Raw genomic sequence first — 19,967 nt, 5'->3', positions numbered from 1 at the left:
TTAAAGCCATTTACAAGAAATAGCTCAAGTTAAAAGTTTTGCTTATATTGGTAAATCAAGCAAAGTTAAGACCACTTACAAGGCTTTGTCTGGTCAGAGATTCCTCAGGCCATTTTAATTTTGTTTAACAATTCAAATACACACTGTGTGCCAGAGGCAGCTCAGTGAAGTCTTTGAATGTCTGTGACTGTATATTTGGAAAAGTACATATTCTTTGTGAAACACCACAAATACTGATGAGGTAAAATGCAGTGTATAGGACTGTATGTATATAGCAAGTCTTCTATTACTAGATCTATATTTCTGTTTACATACAATTTTTATTACTAAGAAAGGTTGAATATATTTACCTTTCCAGTAAGAATTACAAGTAATTAAGTTACCTCCGTAACACCTCAGTGTTTAGGTACAGTGCAAAGTGGCTCTCTATATCTGTGTCCAGCATGGAATTTCTTACCTATTTGAAAACTCTCTTACTTGAGAATAAGTTTTCTTATCATATATGTGGTGATACGGGATGATAACAGAATGCTTTAAAGTACAGGCATCCATGCCCCCATGTGACAAGTTTTCTCACATGATTATTTCTCTTAACTGTGATTTCCAGATATATAAGCCTCATCTTTGGGCTCACAGGAGCATTCTAGAATACATAGCAGGGTTTTGCTGTTATTCCTAGTGGTTCTTTTAATTTAAAAAAAATCCAAACTTCCTTTATAATCAAAAGATCCACTTGTTTCCATTTCTTTAGCTTATGAGTTCTCATAGTCAGTTTGGGCTGCTATTAACAGAATCCCATGAACTGAGTGGCCTACACAACAAACAGTTATTTCCGTCAGTTCTGGATGCTGGAAAGTCTAAGTCTGAGACAAAGCAGATGCAGTGTCTGCTTCACAGACCACAGTCTTCTCCTTATAACTTCCCATGGCAGGAGAGGCACGGGAGTTCTCGTGGGCCTCTCTTATAAGGGCACTAATTCCATTCATGAGGGCTCCACCCTCCTGACTTAATTACCCTCCAAAGCCTCCTGACACCATGACTTTGGGGCTCAGGATTTCAACATATGAATCTGGGTGGGAGGAAGCAAACATTCAGTACTTTGTACCGGTGTAACACCAATTATACTGGATTCATTTAATATGCTTGTCTCCTATTAATTAATATTTATTATTGTCAATGTTTTGAAAGTACTTCATAATCAGTATATTTCCCATTACTCCTCCATATAAAAAATATTTATCCATCTATCTATAAACTGAGCTGTCTACTAATGATTCAGTAGTATATATTTAGATATAGACTTAAATATATAAGTAATATTTTATGTAAGCCAATGACTTTAGACAATATAATTTGTTTTGTTTTTACAAGTTAGCTGTTAGAAGTATAAATGGATTTATCTGTTGTAGAGATATGATTATGATATTGACATTTGAAAGTTTCCACTTATTTACTACGTATAGCTCAAATATATTTTCTTTTAATGTTAGATGAAAATATCAAGTTATTTAAACAGGAAGTAAACTTTCTGCAGATACTTATTTTTGTATTGGGAAGAAAAATTGATTAAATATTTCCTTTTTACAAACTCAAAAAGTATTAATTTCATGGCTAGAGATAAATTATTTCTCAGTATTAACTTGGTTTAAATTTGACTCAAAATGCAAAGCAATAAAGATAAAAAGTGGTTCCACTGCCAATGTCATTCAATTGCGTTCTCTTACCTCCAAAATAATAGGTGTCACCTGAATCAATGAGCGCAGCCACCAGGGGCTGAACAGCGGTGTCATCGTCCACCACCACATTCATATGGCTCCACTTAGCAGATAAGGACACAGAGTGCCAATGCCCATCGTTTAATCCAGCACCTGGAGGAAATAAAATCAGTTAGAGACAACTCTAAATTATGATCTCTGTAAACACTTGAAAACAATTTGATTCAGATCACTGAATAAGTCAGAGAAGAGTGGTATTTACATGTTGATGTATCACCAAAAAAAAAAATTAACCACCTATCTTTAAAAATTTCATTTATTATGAAAATAATACATGAATAAAAATATTACTGTTTCTGAAGAATCACTATAATAAATTCTGATAATCTGCTTAAAGTACCTAGAATTTAATTATCAAATATATACATTAGAAGCCTTTACAATGGGATAAAAACAACACAGTTTGGTTCAATCTTTAAATGCAAAACTTACTTGCTTCACTGAATCTAACAAAAATATTTTACAAGAATCAAGAAAGTGAGTTGATAAAAAATGTCAAGAATGATTGTGAAAAGCTTTTCTTAGAAAAAGTTGACACATAATAATTGTACATACTTATGGGATGCAACAGGATTTGAAATGGGGGGAAAGATCACTGGATGTCTGGCTTACTGCACCCATTAATTAAGGTAAACCCTGCTTTCACTGTCTGAGCTATTTTACAGCCCTGTAAATTGTAGAAAACTGATAGTAATGCAAAATGACTTGTACCCATAGAAATGCAAATGACTTGTGCCTGGGGGGGTGCAGTTGGTTACTGGACCATTTCATTTCTGTCTGTAATTCATTTTGGCATTTCTTACCTGCCTGTATGTGTAGTACTTTGAATTCTCCTCTGAACTGACTATAACATCTTACTGGTTTCTTCATTGATTAATTAAAATCTTTAACATATATTCGTGTTTCTGAATTAACACATTATGATTATAGACATAATCATACTGTCTTTTAAAAGTTATTATTTGCTGGGCATGGTGGCTCACGCCTGTAATCCCAGCAGTTGGCGAGGCTGAGGGGGGCGGATCACCTGAGGTCGGGAGTTTGAGACCAGCCTGGCTAACATGGTGAAATCCCATCTCTACTAAAAAACAAAAAATCAGCTTGGTGTGGTGGCATGTGCCTATAGTCCCAGTCACTTCAGAGGCTGAGGCACAAGAATCACTTGAACCCGGGAGGCAGAGGTTGCAGTGAGCTGAGATCACACCATTGTACTCCAGCCTGGGTGACAGAGTGAGATGCTGTCTCAAAAAAATAAAATAAAATAATAAAATAAAATAAAATAAAACATATTTAATATTTGATAAAAAATGCTTAGGAAAGAACTGGAGGTGTACTTTATATATGTACAGTATTTTTATATATTTACATTCACATCCACATTATTTTATGATTCTTAGTAGTAATTATGAAATTAATCTTGTGAAATAATTTGGTAACATAATGAATTGTCTTTGATGGCAAATTTAAATGTTAAGGTATTTAAAATCACTAGAGGTATTCTGTGTTTTCTTTTACTTGGTAATATGTCAAAGATACATGCCAATAAATGGTCTAAAAATAAGATTAGCTTCAAGAGGCCTATTAAATTAACATTGCACTGAAGTTTAAAATTACACAAAGATCAAAACTATTTCAGAAGTTACATATATCATAATAAACTTTAGACTAATAGAAATTTTCCTATAAAGTTAACATTTTACTTGATAGTCTTAGGAAACCTGTAAATTATTAAAATGACTGTGCTTGATTTATTTTTCTTCCTAACATGCATTTATGTGTAGTATATTATTAGCATTTCAAATGTAGTACTTCTTAAAAATTAAAAATTAACATTAAACTTTTAGCTTTCCATTTTAATCTTCAATGATGTATGAAACAAGCAGAAGTAATAATAAAGTGTAAGGAAATAAATTATTCTTTAAAATCAACCAAGAATCCGGATATCTTCAATGTAAAACTAGGCACTGTCTAAACACAGTCTCGAGGATTATATGATTCGGCAGGTCTCTGTGCCTTTTACTTTCTTTGAATTCTTTTTTTTTTTTTTTGGTGAGATGGAGTCTCGCTGTGTCGCCCAGGCTGGAGTGCGGTCTCAGCTCACTGCAAGCTCCGCCTCCCGGGTTCCCACCATTCTCCTGCCTCAGCCTCCTGAGTAGCTGGGACTACAGGTGCCCGCCACCAAGCCTGGATAAGTTTTTGTGTTTTTAGTAGAGACGGGTTTCACCATGTTAGCCAGGATGGTCTCGATCTCCTGACCTTGTGATCTGCTCGCCTCGGCCTCCCAAAGTTCTGGGATTACAGGCGTGAGCCACCACGCTTGGCCCCTTCTTTGAATACTTTTATCATCCTGTGAATTGTAGAATATTGAAAGCAGGCAAATGATTATTGTCCACAGACATGCAAATGAATTTCGTCTGGTAGAAACACAATTGATCTTCCTGGTTCCTCTACCCCATCCCATGGAATAAGCCAGTTTTACATGATGCACAAAATCATTGCAGCTTACTGCTTATATATCTTTGATTCTTTGAACCTGTTGTAACATCTTACTGATTCCCTCATAAACTAATGAGTTAAACAAAATCTTTGACATGTTCTTTTTATAACTGCAAAAAGTGCCCTCTTTAAGAATATCTTTTGACAAATAAAAGCAGATCTTTGTGTAATTGTTTTCATGTCTATCATCCACATTTGTTTCCTTTTTGTTTTCTATTAGGTTGTATTTGGCCTTTGGCCATAGTTTATGCACAAGAAAATCAGATACAGTGGAATCTATATTTTAATGAGAAGTTATTAAATTAATTGCCCACAACATAGATATTATTTTAAACACATTTGAGTATGAAGATGATCTCTGCGTTAACAACTACAACATTTTAACTGCAGAGGCAAAATATCACACTCACAAAGCCATGAGCCAAAGCAAAATCCTGATGAGATTTAAGAACTTTAATTATATTTAATTCTAGTTATTGTGCAACCCAGAACTGGACGAAGTGCTTGCTCAGCACCTCATTGAATCCAGAATATATGCAACTCATCAGCAGTAAAGCTGAACCAACTACTGTAGGAAAAAAATTGAGGGCGGTCTTTGAAATGGGGGAAAGAGATTACTGGATATATTTTCAATGGAAAGATTCGCTGACATTACAGGATTGTAAAGCATCATCTTGGACTGGGTTACTTTACAGCTGTGTAGTGACAGAAGTTAACTTGCAGAACATTGATAATAATGCAAATAATGCTTGTCCACAGAGATGCAAAGTGTGTACAGGGAAGGGATTTGCCTTTCCCTGTGGATATTGACAAATTCTGCTAGGTTTGCATCTCAGCATCTCCTTTCTGGCTATAAATGTGTGGTACTTCTTTAAACTGGCCTTACTGGTGTAAGGGTAAACACAAACCAAAACAAACAAAAACTCTGTTAGTGCTAAAAGGGATACACACTTTCACTCACTTTTTTTCCTTACAGCATTTCTTTCAGAAAACTTGTAATTGTACATCTTTAAAATCTTTTTTTTTTTTTTTTTTTTAAATTTATTTATTATTATTATACTTTAAGTTGTAGGGTACATGTGCATAACGTGCAGGTCTTAAAACAAACAAACAAAAACAACAACAAAAAACCTTATTTAGCCTCTTTCTTGTTTCCAGAAGTGTTTTTCTTCAGGACCTTGGAGACATTTCTTTGAAATGTAAACATCAAGAAAGGTAGTGCTCCTAACTCCTTATCTCCCTGGGATTTTAACATAGGTGCCTGGCTCCACTTGTCAAAGAGACATGAAGGAGTTTAGTTTTCCTGTGTATAAAGGAGTGTGCCTCCCCAGTTACCAGGTGAATATAAGATGGGCTGTGTAGCAAAATGGTGCTGTCAAGTCCTCTTACTTGAGGACAAGTTGTCCTTTATCTTTAGAACATGTATGTAATGGGTTGTATCTGTCTGGCTATATAAATGGATGAAATTTGTCTTTGCAATCACATTAGCGATTGCCTGAAATGTGCATCACAGTCTGGCTTAATACTTATTCTGTAATAAGACTATTTACTTTCTACCTTGGGAAACTGATTCACTATGTTGGTAGGCGATTTTATCTTATTTCCCTAACACTGGTTCTCTCATTAATTAATGAGTTAAAGAAAATCTCTGACATATGTTCATTCTGTATCTGTGTGTGGGTTATAATTTTAACCTTTCTTGGAAAAAAATCTTATTCATGAAGAAACGGAAAATAGGTTTGCATTTGTAAACGATAAAAAAATATACATTCCCTCTGAATATCTGTTTTATCTCCCCTAAAACACCTGTGTGAGGTGGCCACAGATTCTAATACCCAGGGCTTGCCTGATTGTTCCAGAAGTACTGAGATAAGGTCCCGCCCTCTGAATTTCTTCACAGGTCTTGCTTTCATACCACAACATTTAACAGCAGTGTAGTCACATGTGCCTCTTACAGTCAAAAGGAATCTTTTTTTGAGCATGATAATCCCCTGGTCTCAAGCGGAAGTCAGCCTCTTCATCTATGCCTTCTTCTTTTTCAGATCACGCTATCTTTTTTTTTTTATTTTTAAAGCTTCCATTTGGTTCTGATGCCAGTTTAGGCACAATGTCGATTTAGGACCCAGCGCTCCTCCCGTGTGCAAATCCAGTCATCACAATCCAGCAGCTCTGTAGTTAACAAACGTGCCCACATCGGACTGCACGTGAGATCAGTTCCCATCTACTGTTACTCAGTCCGGCCTCGTGGGATTTGAGCCCCTAACCTAGCAGGGATGGCAAAGCATTTGCCCAACAAAAACAAGCCATGATGGAGAGTGGGGATGAGAGGCCTGTGTGTGGGGTGGGCATTGTGCTAATAAAATCAGACTTCCTTCCTATTGTTCTCCCTGCAAAGGAGATCTGAGGTTTACCATTTCACAAGTGAAAACAGCTGAGGCTCAGGAGGCTTGCTGATTTGCATTTCAGAAGGGCAGTAAGTGGAGGAGCTGAGATTCTTCCAGGGTGCTAGACTATCCCAGAAAACTAATCGGCCATCAAAAAAGAGTAAGAACTCTTGGTATTTGCCAGCATCTTTCACTATAAGGTGATAGTTATCAATTGCCTACTGTGTGTAGAATATTTGTGCACAGACCCTAAGAGGAGAGGCGGGGTGGAGAAGGGAAAGAAGTGAGGACAGGAGAGGAACATGCCCCGGGTGTTGTCTGTTCCATGAGGTCCTGACCCTAGTTCTTTGGGATGGAGGCTGGTATATGTTTGTCAGGAAATGGAGCTTAAGGGTATTACATATTTTCCTTGTACATGGGAAGGTACATCTGCAGAAATATGCATTTCATATTTCTCATATATAGTCATTTTGGTCAAAAGAACACTTTAGTGACGGCTGTGTGTGCCACACAGGAACAGTCTAAAAGGAAACAGCAATCTCTTCCTCTAGTGGGGGCATCGAGCATCTCACTGCCTCATTCACTCATTACCAAATGATTTCCATGTGGATATGTCAGGTTTATGGGAATACAACTGTTACCTGCTGTGACATTCTTTGGTGACTGTCCCGGCTGGAAGACACTCAGTTTGAGCTTGCCATCCTTAAGAAAGAGGACGAAACTCCCTGAACCACGTTGAAGTTCGCCGAAAAGCAAATGTCCTGCTCTGTTCCACGTTCGAAATTGGAAAGTGACAGACACTTTGTCCTCCCCAGAGTTGGCCGGCAGAGCCAGGTAACTCCTGGAACTCAGAAAAGTCACAGGGACAGTCTGTGGCTGTGGACATGAGAAGGACACATTTCCCTACAAATAAAACAAAAGAGCACATTGAACAGCCTTACAGGTGGTGCTTCTATCTAATTAAAGTCAGATTTTACAAAGACGTACAAGGCTTTTTATCAATCCAGGATTTTATAAATTAGTCTGCCTGCTAAAGCCGAAATCTATGAATGACATTTATCTTCTCTTTCAGCATAAGTATTATTATAATTGGGCAGACGTCCATGTGGCTTTCTGTGTGTATGTGAGAAATTCTCCACTTCTCTACTTCTTCAGCATTAGTAAAGGAGTCTCAATATAATTTTAGTTCAATAGGAGTTTAATCTGTGCGAACTATTTTCCAGGCCCTGTGCTAGCCCTGAGGATACAGCAAATAACAGGACATTTTCATACTCTGTCTTTCTCCTGAGCAACATTTGGTCTTCCCTACACAATCCTCAAAATCTCCTTTGAACCAGCTATTTTACTAGTCCCCTCATTAGTTAATGAATTGACTAAATCTTTGACACATGCTTATTTGATATTTGCATGGGTCATATTTTTAGCTGTTGGAAAATTATATTTGACAGTCTTTCAAATGGTTTTCAGATCTAATAGTTACATACAATGTTTGCGTGTAGTATTTTTAGCATGAAAACATTGATTTTTATATAGTCAATTATGTCTCTATTGTATTTTACAGCTTCTGAGTTTCCAATCTTTGTTAAGAAAGTTTCATACTACCCTAGGTCCTACAATCTCATAGATTTTCTTTAAGATTGTTGTGGTTTGTTTCTCCTCCTCCTTAATTTACATATTCTTAGTGTGTATAAGATACTGATCATGCTTATTTTCTGCCTTATGGACACTTGTTTGTTCCGGCAGAATTTCTGAAATAATCCCTGTTCCACCGAATTGAGCCACATTCCTTATTACTAATAACTTTGCACATAAACTGGGATCTTTCTGAGATCTCAACTTTGTTTTTACTTCTCTATTCCTATCCACTACCATACTGATTCTAGCATAGCAGCTTTTAGTATGTTTTAATATCTGGTAAGTCAACATCTTACCGGGCTTTTTAATGTTTTTGTTTTGCTTTGTTTGGCTGGTGAAAGGAATAAGCAATTCTTGGGCATTATTCACACATAGGAATTTCAGTTCCAGAGAAAAACCCCAGCAATTCTGATTTTACTTGGAATTTCCATGGATTTATTTATATTAACATACTATAGATGATTTTAGAAAAAGAATGTTACTGGAGCAAGACATAATATAGGGTAGTGGCTCTCAAACCTAGCTAAACAGTTGAATCGCCAGATGCAGATGCAGACCAATTAAAATCCCAATATCTGGGGGTGGATCCAGGTAACTGTATCTTTTGAATCTCCTCTGGTGACTCCAAGATAAAGCCAAGTTTAAGAACCACACTGATCCAGCAGTAAAACAATTTTCAAAACGGAATCATGTTTAAAAAAAACTCTGCCACAACGTACTTTAGAAATGGATATAATTCAGTTATCATTTTATTATAATCTTTAATACACATTATAACTGCATACATCAATCAGAACATTTCTTTCTGACTATTTTTGTAATTCTGCTGAATGGGAAATAGTTTTCATTACAAGAAAACGTTTGCAGAAGAAATTTAAAAAGAAAACATTTGCTGTAACGAATTGAATACCAAAAGCTTACGAGTAATTGGCGCTGATCCGTAGTACACATTTACTCACTGGACTATTACATGTTATCTTTTTATCAGCTGCATATTTCTTGACCTCATCATTTACGCGGGTAGCTGCCTGCTACATACAACAGAGGCAGGGCTTCTTGCCACAGAGGCGTGCTTGGTAGTCGACGGAATGAATTCTGGCAATTGATTTTGCCAATAAAATATAGTTTTAAACGTTTTCCTTTTATGTATTGGAACAACTATTTTCCTGTTTTCATACAGAACACATAAAATTGTAGTAATTCTGAAAATGGAATTCCCATAAATAACATTATATATCCATACGCACAATTTGGAATGAAATGTCTTTTTGTTTTTGTGTGAACCTTACACATTTAAATAACCTCATTCAATGTAATTAGTAAATAGTTTTCTTGAGGATGATATCCAGAACCCAGAAATACCAGTGTAACTGTGGTTCTCCTTATTGGCTACACTCAATTAATAATTCCATCAGTGAACCCATCAGTAATTCAGAATAACATGAAATGTGTATGAAAACCTGTGTCTGTTTTCCTCAAATAGTCTTGTCTCCTTGTGTCATAAGGCCCAACTCACTCGTATTCACCTCAATGACAGTATATTTGGAAATAGCCTCATAGAAGTTAGGGTGAGGAGGAGGGATTCTTCTGAACACCAAGGACTGGCAGATAACAGGTAGCTTAATGTTCAGAATGTGTTAGGTTAGGCTTCTTGACACGGATGCCCATTGGCCAAACCCATCTTTGCATCTGTATCTGAGTAATGCATCTCCAATAAAGCCAACTTCAATAACCGGGTCTTTTTTCTTTTTCCAGCTGAGCAGCACTTAAATGTCAGTTTCTCCACGGACAGAAACTTTAGGTAGGGGGCTGTTCCATTGATCTCCTTCCTCTTTTCATTTCTTTTTCATCTTGTCAGAGGAAGCTGTGCTCTGTGGAGTCTTGTTATCACTGTTCCCTCTGGTGTTTCCTTTTTCATGTATCTTGATGGTATTTTTCATTTTTATGATCTCAGCATGGTGCTGTTCATAGTAGAACTTAAGACTTCAAACCCATCTTTGCTTTTTTTTTTCTCCTTTACCTTCTTGGAAAGTCCATGGGCTTCACAGCCATTTTTCCCTTTTTCTCACGCTAACCTAAGTGATGTATTCATCGTGTGGCCTGGTGACAGAGTCAGAGATGTTTTTCAGGTGTTGGTCCTGCAACCCATAAGCCAACTCCTCCAGCACAAAACAGGAAAGAAAACATTTTTACAACAATACGAATGAATATTCTCATGGTGTGCTTCTGAGAGACACTGACAACTAAACAGGAGCTTTCCCTTTAACCCCAGCTTAGATATTTCAAACTTTAAACATTGAAAGAAGTTTATTAACTGATTTGGAAGTATTTCCAGTTGACTAGGGAATAGATCATTAGGGATTGCCATTGCAAAATAATTGGTCTCCTGTGAATAATAACACCAAAAATACGTGAGACGTATGCATTCTGATTTCCATGTAAAAATAGAAAGTTATTTTATTTCATATAAAAATGAAACAACTATGTCCCAAGAGGCATATTTACTTTATAACTTTTTATGCATAATAAAAAATTACAGTATTAGGCTGGGTATGGTGGCTTATGCCTGTAATCCCAGCATTTTGGGAGGCCAAAGCGAGTGTATTGTCTGAGCCCAGGAGTTCGAGACCAGCCTGGCCAATGTGGCGAAACCCCGTCTCTACTAAAAGAAATTAGCCAGGCATGGTGGCACACACCTGTAGTCCCAGCTGCTCGGAAGGCTGAGGCAGAAGAATGGCTTGAACCCAGGAGGCAGAGGTTGCAATGAGCCAATATTGTACCACTGCACTCTAGCCTGGGCAACAGAGCAAGACTGCATCTCGAAGAAAAAAAAAAAAAAAAAAAAGATGGCCGGGCACAGTGGCTCACGCCTGTAATTCCAGCATTTTGGGAGGCCGAGGTGGACAGATCACCTAAGATCAGGAGTTCATTACCAGCCTGGCCAACATGGCGAAACCCCATCTCTACTAAAAGTACAAAAATTAGCTGGGCATGGTGGCGGGCACCTGTAATCCCAGCTACTCAGGAGGCTGAGGCAGGAGAATTGCTTGAACCCGGGAGGCAGAGGTTGCAGTGAGCTGAGATTGTGCCACTGCACTCCAGCCTGGGAGACAAGAGGGAGACTCTGTCTCAAAAAATAAAAATAAAAAATAAAAATAAATTACTATATTAAATGGGCAGCTGTTAAAGTAAGAGTTGATTCTTAAAATATTATATGAAATGGAGACTTCACATGAATAATTTTTAAATGCAAATGATAAAATGTCCTTTTTTCTTTCCTTCCCATTAGGCTTCCTTACCATCATGAGGATCTGTGGTTTGTGTTTCTTGGCTAATTCGGCAACATCCACTCCATTATAATACAGATTTTCTAAACAGCCATGAAAGCTTTTACGTGTGAATGCCCGTGCTCTTCCAGGTGTCGGAACTCCCCCAAAGCTGATCTTAGAAAGAAAAATGACATAAATAACATTGTTTAGTGATTTTCAGATTACGTGTTTAAAGCATCTATAATAGCTCTAGTACTGTCACAGATCCATTCCCATTATCTTATATTTCCATGCTTGCTAATTCCAAATGAAGTGTTCTATCATAGTGGCAGCTGTTAATACCTTCATTTCTGGCACCAGACAGTTCTGAACAAACTTAAAGGAAGAAGTCAACACACATTTTCTACCACATCGAACATTTTTCAGCCATGTAGTAAATGTTGTTTTGTGGGTCAGAGGATCTCTTTTGCAATACTCAGCTCTGACACTGGAGTACCAATGTGGCCATAGACAATACATAAAGAAAGAGAATATGTTCCAATAAAACTTTCTCTTTTGAACAAAAACAGGCTTTTAATTTTTTTATTAAAAAATGGCCAAACTTGGCCTGATGCCAACCTGTGCATTAGATATTATCTTCTGCTATTACATGGTTAAAGTAATAAAACTGAATAATCTGATATAGGACTAGTATCTTCAGTTTAATATTATATGCCAAAGTCACTTAAACATCATAGTTTTTCTGGTTTGTTCTGATCCTTCATACACTTTAAGGTGTCCTGTGAAGGACGGGAAGAACAGATGCTATTTAACAGTGTAGCTTAGATACATATGGGCAATGGGTTGCAAAAAGAATGACTGCCTTAAAAAAATCAGGAAATTGTTTATATGTGAGCTTCTGACTTTCTTGTTATTTAATATATCTATTGGTATATATCTTGTTAACTTCTCAAAGTGATCCTAGATAACGCTATGTTGGTTAGGATTGCACCAAGACAAGAAAAAAATCCCCCAGGAATCTGCATAGTCAAACAACAAGTGTAATATACCAGATGAAATTTCAAATGAAATGTATTCAAATGAATACATTTAATAACATTGCTTGCTGCTTTGATATTTCTTCATTTGTAGATTTCCTAAACCTAACACTGACTGTTTACTTCCTTTCAAGGTGGAAAAGATGATCTATAATAATAAATTGACCTATTAGAAGGCATAAACAGTTTCATAGCACCAGGACAGACATACCTATTACTATTAGTCAACTTAGTTATGAATAACTATAAAATGGCATTTCTCTATGCAGTTAGCTTATTTTTCAGGTTATATTTAATTTAAACTATATATCTATAAGAACCTCAAAATTAAGATCCAAGTAACTGGATTCTCCCTTTGCTTGGAAATGATGAGTGTGTTTGTCCACAGTGAAGTTGACCTGCGTGTCGAGTAGCTCAATGAGGACAGAATGCCAGTGCTGGTCGTCCAGCAGGCTGCCCAGGGTGAGGGTCACAGGAGCAATAGTGGTAGGCAGCTTAGCATTGCCTTAAAGGAGAGGGAAAAAAACACTCAGTTATTTCTGTTCAAAATCATGGCTTCCCTTTTTTAGTTGAGCATCACAGTTTGCATCCAACTTTCCATCTTACAGAGTTGTTTTCTCACTTTCTCCTTATCTTGAACACAACATCCTTACACTGTTTTTATTTCTTTAAGTTCAATTCTACACTTCGTTGAAATTTTTCTTAGTAATTTATTTTTTCTATTATTCATGACATTTATATTTACACTGCAAATATTTTCTTTCTTAGAACCTCATTATCAGCATTATCTCATAATTTTATAATGATCCATTCTTGTTTTTATGATATGTGTAATCGTATATTACATATATATTATACACATATATGGTGATCTTCTTGCATAGTCTGTCACAATATAGGCTGTTTACAGAAATCATACTTAGGATATGTACATATTACATGCATCTGTTAGTAATGCTCTTAAACTTTCATTTACATTTGTTCATTGCAGTTCTACTTTGTGCTTACTGTCCCAGAGTAACTATCACTTGTGTATTTTTTTTTTCTTAAAAGTGTTCTGGTTTAGATGATGAATTATACAGTCATTTTATCTAACTATGAAAAGACTGAGTACCAACAAATGTACTTTCATGTAAACAGATTTTTTTAAACTACCGGTATAAAAGTTCAAGTATTTTTTTACCTGAATTAAGAAAAAAGACAAGTTTTCCTTTAATTAATTCCAGAGTAATGTGATTTCCATGTTGTCCTTCTCTGTGAAGTAGAATTCCATTGCTCTGTATGGCTTTAAATTTCAAAGAAATAACGTCCCTTACTGGTTTTAAAGGTTTTTTATCAAGTTTGTACAGCAGAGCACTTTGTCCATCAAAATAAACCACCTCAGATTCTAGGAAAGAGGATATTAAAAAGAAATTCTAAATATAAATATGCCATACAGTAGCACACTGAAAATGTGTGCATCAATATGCCACACCACACACACATAGACACACATTGCATTTCTAATCCATTCATTGAAGGAAACAACTGACAATAATATATTTTCTGTTGGCATCATGAGTTGATATACGTAATACCCACTGTTAGATTTTTCTAACATTTTCTCAAACTTCATCAGTGAGAAATGCTTTTATTAATCTACTCCCAATGGCTCTTATCTTTAAGATAAAAGCAGCCCATTTCTTTGCATTCTATTTGATTAAAAACAATCAGGAAAGAAGTTGTATTTTACTACATAAAGTCTTTATTTTAAGGTCATTATTTTATTTTTTTTTATTACACTTTAAGTTCTAGGGTACATGTGCACAACGTGCTGGTTTGTTACATATGTATACATGCGCCATGTTGGTGGGCTGTACCTATTGACTCGTCTTTTACATTAGGTGTATCTCCTAATGCTATCCCTCCCCCCACCCCACAACAGGCCCCAGTGTGTGATGTCCCCCTTCCTGTGTCCAAGTGTTCTCATTGTTCAGTTCCCACCTATGAGTGAGAACATGCAGCGTTTGATTTTTTGTTCTTGCGATAGTTTGCTGAGAATGATGGTTTCCAGCTTCATCCATGTCCCTACAAAGGACATAAACTCAATCCTTTTTTATGGTTGCATAGTATTCCATGATGTATATGTGCCACATTTTCTTAATCCAGTCTATCATATATTAAATATCAGTGTCACTCAATTTAAATACCTTTATTCATTCCCAGTAGCTTTGGCTTCTCTTGATTCTTACACATGTACCTACTTTACTAAAGATTTTGTCTGTTTGTAAAGATACAGAAACACACACATATCATACTTATTAAATACTGCTTTAGACATGTAGTAAATGAATTTTAAATGAGATGACATGTAATATTTTTCTCAACCCTCGGCTAACAGTACTGCTAATGAGAACTGCAATGCGTCAACTTGGCTAGGCCATGGTAAACAGTTTTTGGTTAAATACTAGATGTTGCTGTGCCGGTATTTTTTAGAGGTAATCAATAATAAATCAGTAGACATTGAGTAAAGCAGGTTAAACTCCATAATGTGGGTGGGCCTCATCCAATCAGTTGAAGGCTGTAAAAGAAAGAAAGAAACATGAAGTTCTCTAGGGAGGAAGGAATTTTGCCTCCAGACTACCTTTGGACTCCAGCTGCAATATCAACTCTTACTTAGGACTTGCCAGTCCCTACAATCAAGTAAGCCAATTCCTTAAATAACTCTCTCTCTCTCTACACACACACACACACACACACACACACACACACACACACCCCCCCCCCACACATCCTGTTGGTTCTGTTTCTCTGGAGAGCCCTGACGGATAAAGGCACAGAGGTTTTGTTTTCCTGGATGCTTTGTTGAGAGAGCATGGCCTTAACACCTCTGGTTTGCTTCTTCCTGCTGTAGCTTGTCAGAACTCCAATGCTGCCACACTCTCTCAGCACTCTGTCAGGTCTTATAATTCACTATAAATGTCACATATGTTCAGCTCATCAAAAAACAAGTTGTTTTATTTTATCAGTAATAAAAAATAATATTTGATATTTGTCAAAATTACCCAGAAAATCTTTTTCAAAAGTAAAAAGAAAAATAAGCAATTGTCCTTTGAAACATATATTTATTTAATAAATGATGCATGAAAATCCAGTGAGATATGAAACTATTTGAAGCTGACTAGCTGATGTCATTCAAGTCAATAAGATGGCATTATTTGTTTAATTATATTTAATTTCAAAAAAATATTACTAGTATTTTTTGCATGGCTATCCATTTCATTCACATTATCTGAACTATATATAATAAACTGCACTTCAAGAATTGTCCATTTTATGTATCATTTAAAAATTTAGAAGTTTGATTTGCTCACATTGGGCTAATGTACTCATATGGAATTAATGTATCAAGTGCATGATGAATAAACACATTCTGAGTAAATTGTGTGTAAACTAAACAATTATTCCTTGTTATATAACTTATTATACATTCATGAAAAAAACAAAACTCTCTGTCAAATGTAAATGAAGATATCTAAGATTATTATTCCATGGCCATAAACTAAGGGAAACTTGAAAAAGATTGACTACAGACTTCCACATTTTTAGCAATGCCCTAATACTTCAGTTTTTATCATGTCTTTATTTGTTGCTTAAAGAAAATGCTAATATTTGAGCTATTTTTTTCAGTTGACTACAAAAAAAGTTTTCTTCCCAAAAAGGTTTTTTCTGGATTACTGCAACCTATACGTTTCTTTTTTCATTCTATGTTTACTATTACTCTCCAACAGCGGTATTGATCTTCTAAGGCATGTGAAGTGTATTTCCTGGAATGTTTCCCTCAGGCAAATAGAATAGTAAAAAAATATCAACTAAAAGAGACATAAAGCCATGACCTTGAAATTCTTTTGTCCTTTAGCTGATACCTTGATTTTCTCTTCATTGTAACTGCTAGTGCTTGTATCTAGAAATAATATAGCTCATTATGCATATTTCAAAATAAAAACAGAAGAATGAATTGCAAATTCAAACTTCCTAAAAAGTATAAAACACTCAACTATGATTTATGAAGTCAATACATAAAAATATGAAACAAAAAACGATGTTTGGGATGGAAAGCATTGAGTTCAGTAAGTCAACACTAATGAGCTCGCCAAGATCAGCACTGGAGAGGGACAACTCCCACATAGTCCCTCTTGAATAAGATCCTCCCACTGGAGAAGCAAAATTTCAAGTCTTGGTGCTTAGAAGTAATGCCAAAAGGTAAACTCTTTTCCCACTTTCCACAAAAGTCATACTTTTAGCATTTTAAAACACTTGCAAGAGCAAAGAAAAGTTCTCCCAACTGGTCAGGTGCAGTGGCTCATGCCTGTAATGCCAACGCTTTGGGAGGCTGACGCGGGCAGATCACTTGAGCCCAAGAGTTGGAGACCAGCCTGGGCAGCATGGCAAGATTGGTTACACTTGCCTATGGTCCCAGCTACTTGGAAGGGTGAGGTCAGAGGATTGCTTGAGCCCGGGAGGTTGAGGCTGCTGCAAGCAGTGATTGTGCCACGCACTCCAACCTGGGCAACAAAGCAAGACTCCGTCTCAAGAAAAAAACAGTTCTCCTACCTAGCCACAATCAATACAAATATTCCCCTACAATATATATTTGAATAAAACACTAAAATAAAATAATTCCAGTAACACATTTAATATAATCTTTTATCAGAAACCTGTTGGAAAAAATCCTTTGTATGAAATTCAATTGTATAAATAGGAAATGTAGTGGGATAATGGAAAAATGTCACTTATTTTGTTTACAGTAAAATCCAACGTTCCTCAAAGTTTTCAGAATAAAAGACTTGCCATTCAAAATGAATCAAGAAAACTTAGCTTGTGGTTCAAAGTAGGAAGTGCTTTTCTAATTTTATATGAATTTAGTTTAAAATTATTAGCTTTATTAATTAAGATTATAGTTGTGACTGCTGAATCTCTATCAGTATTAGCAATGTGAACCCAACACGTTAGTTTGTCACCATTAGATCAGGAGCTACATTTCCTGTTCCATCCTGGGTAAGTTACATAGCCTCTCTGTGCCTCAGTTTCCTCATATGTGAAGTGAGAACACATACACTCCTCTCTCACAAGGTTGTTGTGAGGGTTAAATGAGTTAATATTTGTACTTTACAACAGTGCTGGGCATATGGGGTGCCCTCAGTGGACATCTGCCTCATTATTATTGTCAGGGCACTGGGCAGAGAAAAGAGGTAGAAATTAGTTTAAAATAGCACATAAGCGATTTATAGGAAAGTAGACACCTTAAAATGATAGCAGATTTAAGTTCTGAAGGACCTAGGAAATCTTCAGTTTCCATCAGGAAGAAGAGATTTGCAACCATTCATCCACAGTTACACAGCTCCTTCTCTGCCAGCCAGCTTGTTCCTGGGCTGACTCACTTCAATCAATCTTACTCAGAAGTATTAATATGTCTGTCTCATTTTCTTGTGTTAGAGGACCATGAGGGTTTTAAAATGATACTTGAAGATTATTGGTGCAATTATAATGTCTTTGCCACGCTTCCTCAAAGAATACTGGAACTGCTAAGGACAGATATATTCACAAAGTTCCCAAATGCTAATTCTTGTAAGATAAAGAACTTTGTCATACAAAATATTCACATGTCTAGGAAGAACTGTGTCAGAAGTAATTTTGCTAAAATGTGTTATGTCCTAATTCATACAGCTAATATTCACTGAGGGCCTTCCATATGCTTGGTGAAAGATAAAAATGCAAAAGGCAATGAATTACTTTCAAGGAGCCACAGTATAGAAAAGAGGACATATAATCCTGAGATATGATTGTTTCTGCCACATTCACTGTAATGCTTCTGTAAACAGGCATCTGGTCCAGAATGATTTCTAAGAAACGATAAGGAAGGAGTCTACCTGCTTTAGACTCCTGCAAAGTATGAAGTCTCTGAAAAGCTAACATGAGTAATTTTGAGTTGCCATTTCCTTTATTTCCTTACACTATGTTTTAGATTCACATTTTACTTTTGTTAGAAACGCACTCTGTTGCCCATGCTGTAGTGCAGTGGTCCCTTCATAGCTCACTGCAGCCTTGACCTCCTGGGATCGAGTGATCCTCCAGCCTCAGCCTCCCAAGTAGCTGGGACTACAGGCATGCACTACAATGCCTGGCTAATTTTTTAATTTTTTTCTAGAGATGGGGTCTCACTATGATGCCAAGGCTGGTCTGGAATTCCTGGGCTTAAGCAATCTGCCTGCCTCAGCTTCGCAAAGCGTGGGATTACAGGCATGAGCCACCCCGCCTGGCCTACTTTCACATTTTCCACACACAGAATGTACTCTTAACTCTGGCTTCTCATTACTACTTTTCTGCTTCTCACTGTCATTCGAAGCACAGGCATGCCATCCCCATCCTACCTTGTACCGCCTTTTCAGGAGAAACACATCAACATTGAGAGGAAAATATTGTTTGAAAACAGCAAGATTCTATAGGGTGCAAACACTGATGTCTTACAAAAGAAAAAAACAACAACACTATTCCACAGAAATTTTCTTAAAGTGTTCTATCAGCCACCCTCATTCAGATCGACTAGGAGTGATCACTCGGAGACTTTAGAACGTGAGCCTCAACCAGACCAGGAATCAGGATTTCTGTGGGTGAGACCCAGGGGTTTGCATATTTAATAAGTGAACTAGGTAGCTGTGAGGCACGAAGGCTTCAGGATGATTTATCAGGGATAATGGGCAAATTACAGTTTACTCTCTAAATAAATTGAATATTAATTCCAACATGGGGCCAGGCGCAGTGGCTCACACTGTAATCCCAGCACTTTGGGAGGCAAAGGTGGGTGCATCATTTGAGGTTAGGAGTTCAAGAACAGCCTGGCCAACATGGTAAAACCCCATCTACTAAAAATACAAAAAAAATCAGCTGGGTGTGGTGGTGCATGCCTGTAATCTCAGCTACTCAGGAGGCTGAGGTGGGGGAACAGCTTGAACCCAGGAGGCAGAGGTTGCAGTGAGCCAAGATCACACCACTGCACTCCAGCCTGGGCGACAGAGAGAGACTCCCTCTCAAAAACAAAACAAAGAACTCCACAATTCCAATATGGAAACATAAATATCATTTTCACAGTTATAATTTATATTCAATAAATTTAAGGTTACAGTTCAATGAGTTTTAACAAATATATATACCTAAGTTATTGCCAAAAAATCAAGGTATAGGCAATTTCATATCAACTCACTAATTGCCATTTGTATCAAACCCCCAACACTGTCACCCAGACCCAGACCCAGGAAACCAGTGATCTGCATTCTGCAACTATAGGTTAGTTCTGTCAGTTCCAAAATTTCATAGAATTGTATAATGTGTACG

General features: G+C 36.7%; 1 protein-coding gene across 1 annotated transcript in view; it reads right to left on the bottom strand.

The window, feature by feature from the left end:
- LOC711939 (contactin associated protein like 3) overlaps positions 1-19,967 on the bottom strand; it is a 235,617-nt gene that overhangs the window by 85,838 nt on the left and 129,812 nt on the right. The window contains 5 exon segments of the mRNA XM_028835369.2: positions 1,725-1,868; positions 7,297-7,558; positions 11,590-11,733; positions 12,917-13,101; positions 13,780-13,983. Coding sequence (XP_028691202.2) covers positions 1,725-1,868; positions 7,297-7,558; positions 11,590-11,733; positions 12,917-13,101; positions 13,780-13,983 — 939 coding nt within the window.

This window comes from Macaca mulatta, chromosome 15 (assembly GCF_049350105.2).
Source record: "Macaca mulatta isolate MMU2019108-1 chromosome 15, T2T-MMU8v2.0, whole genome shotgun sequence".
Lineage (NCBI taxonomy): Eukaryota > Metazoa > Chordata > Mammalia > Primates > Cercopithecidae > Macaca > Macaca mulatta.
Note: the sequence above shows the minus strand (reverse complement) of the source record. Positions and strands in the feature narration are given on the sequence as shown.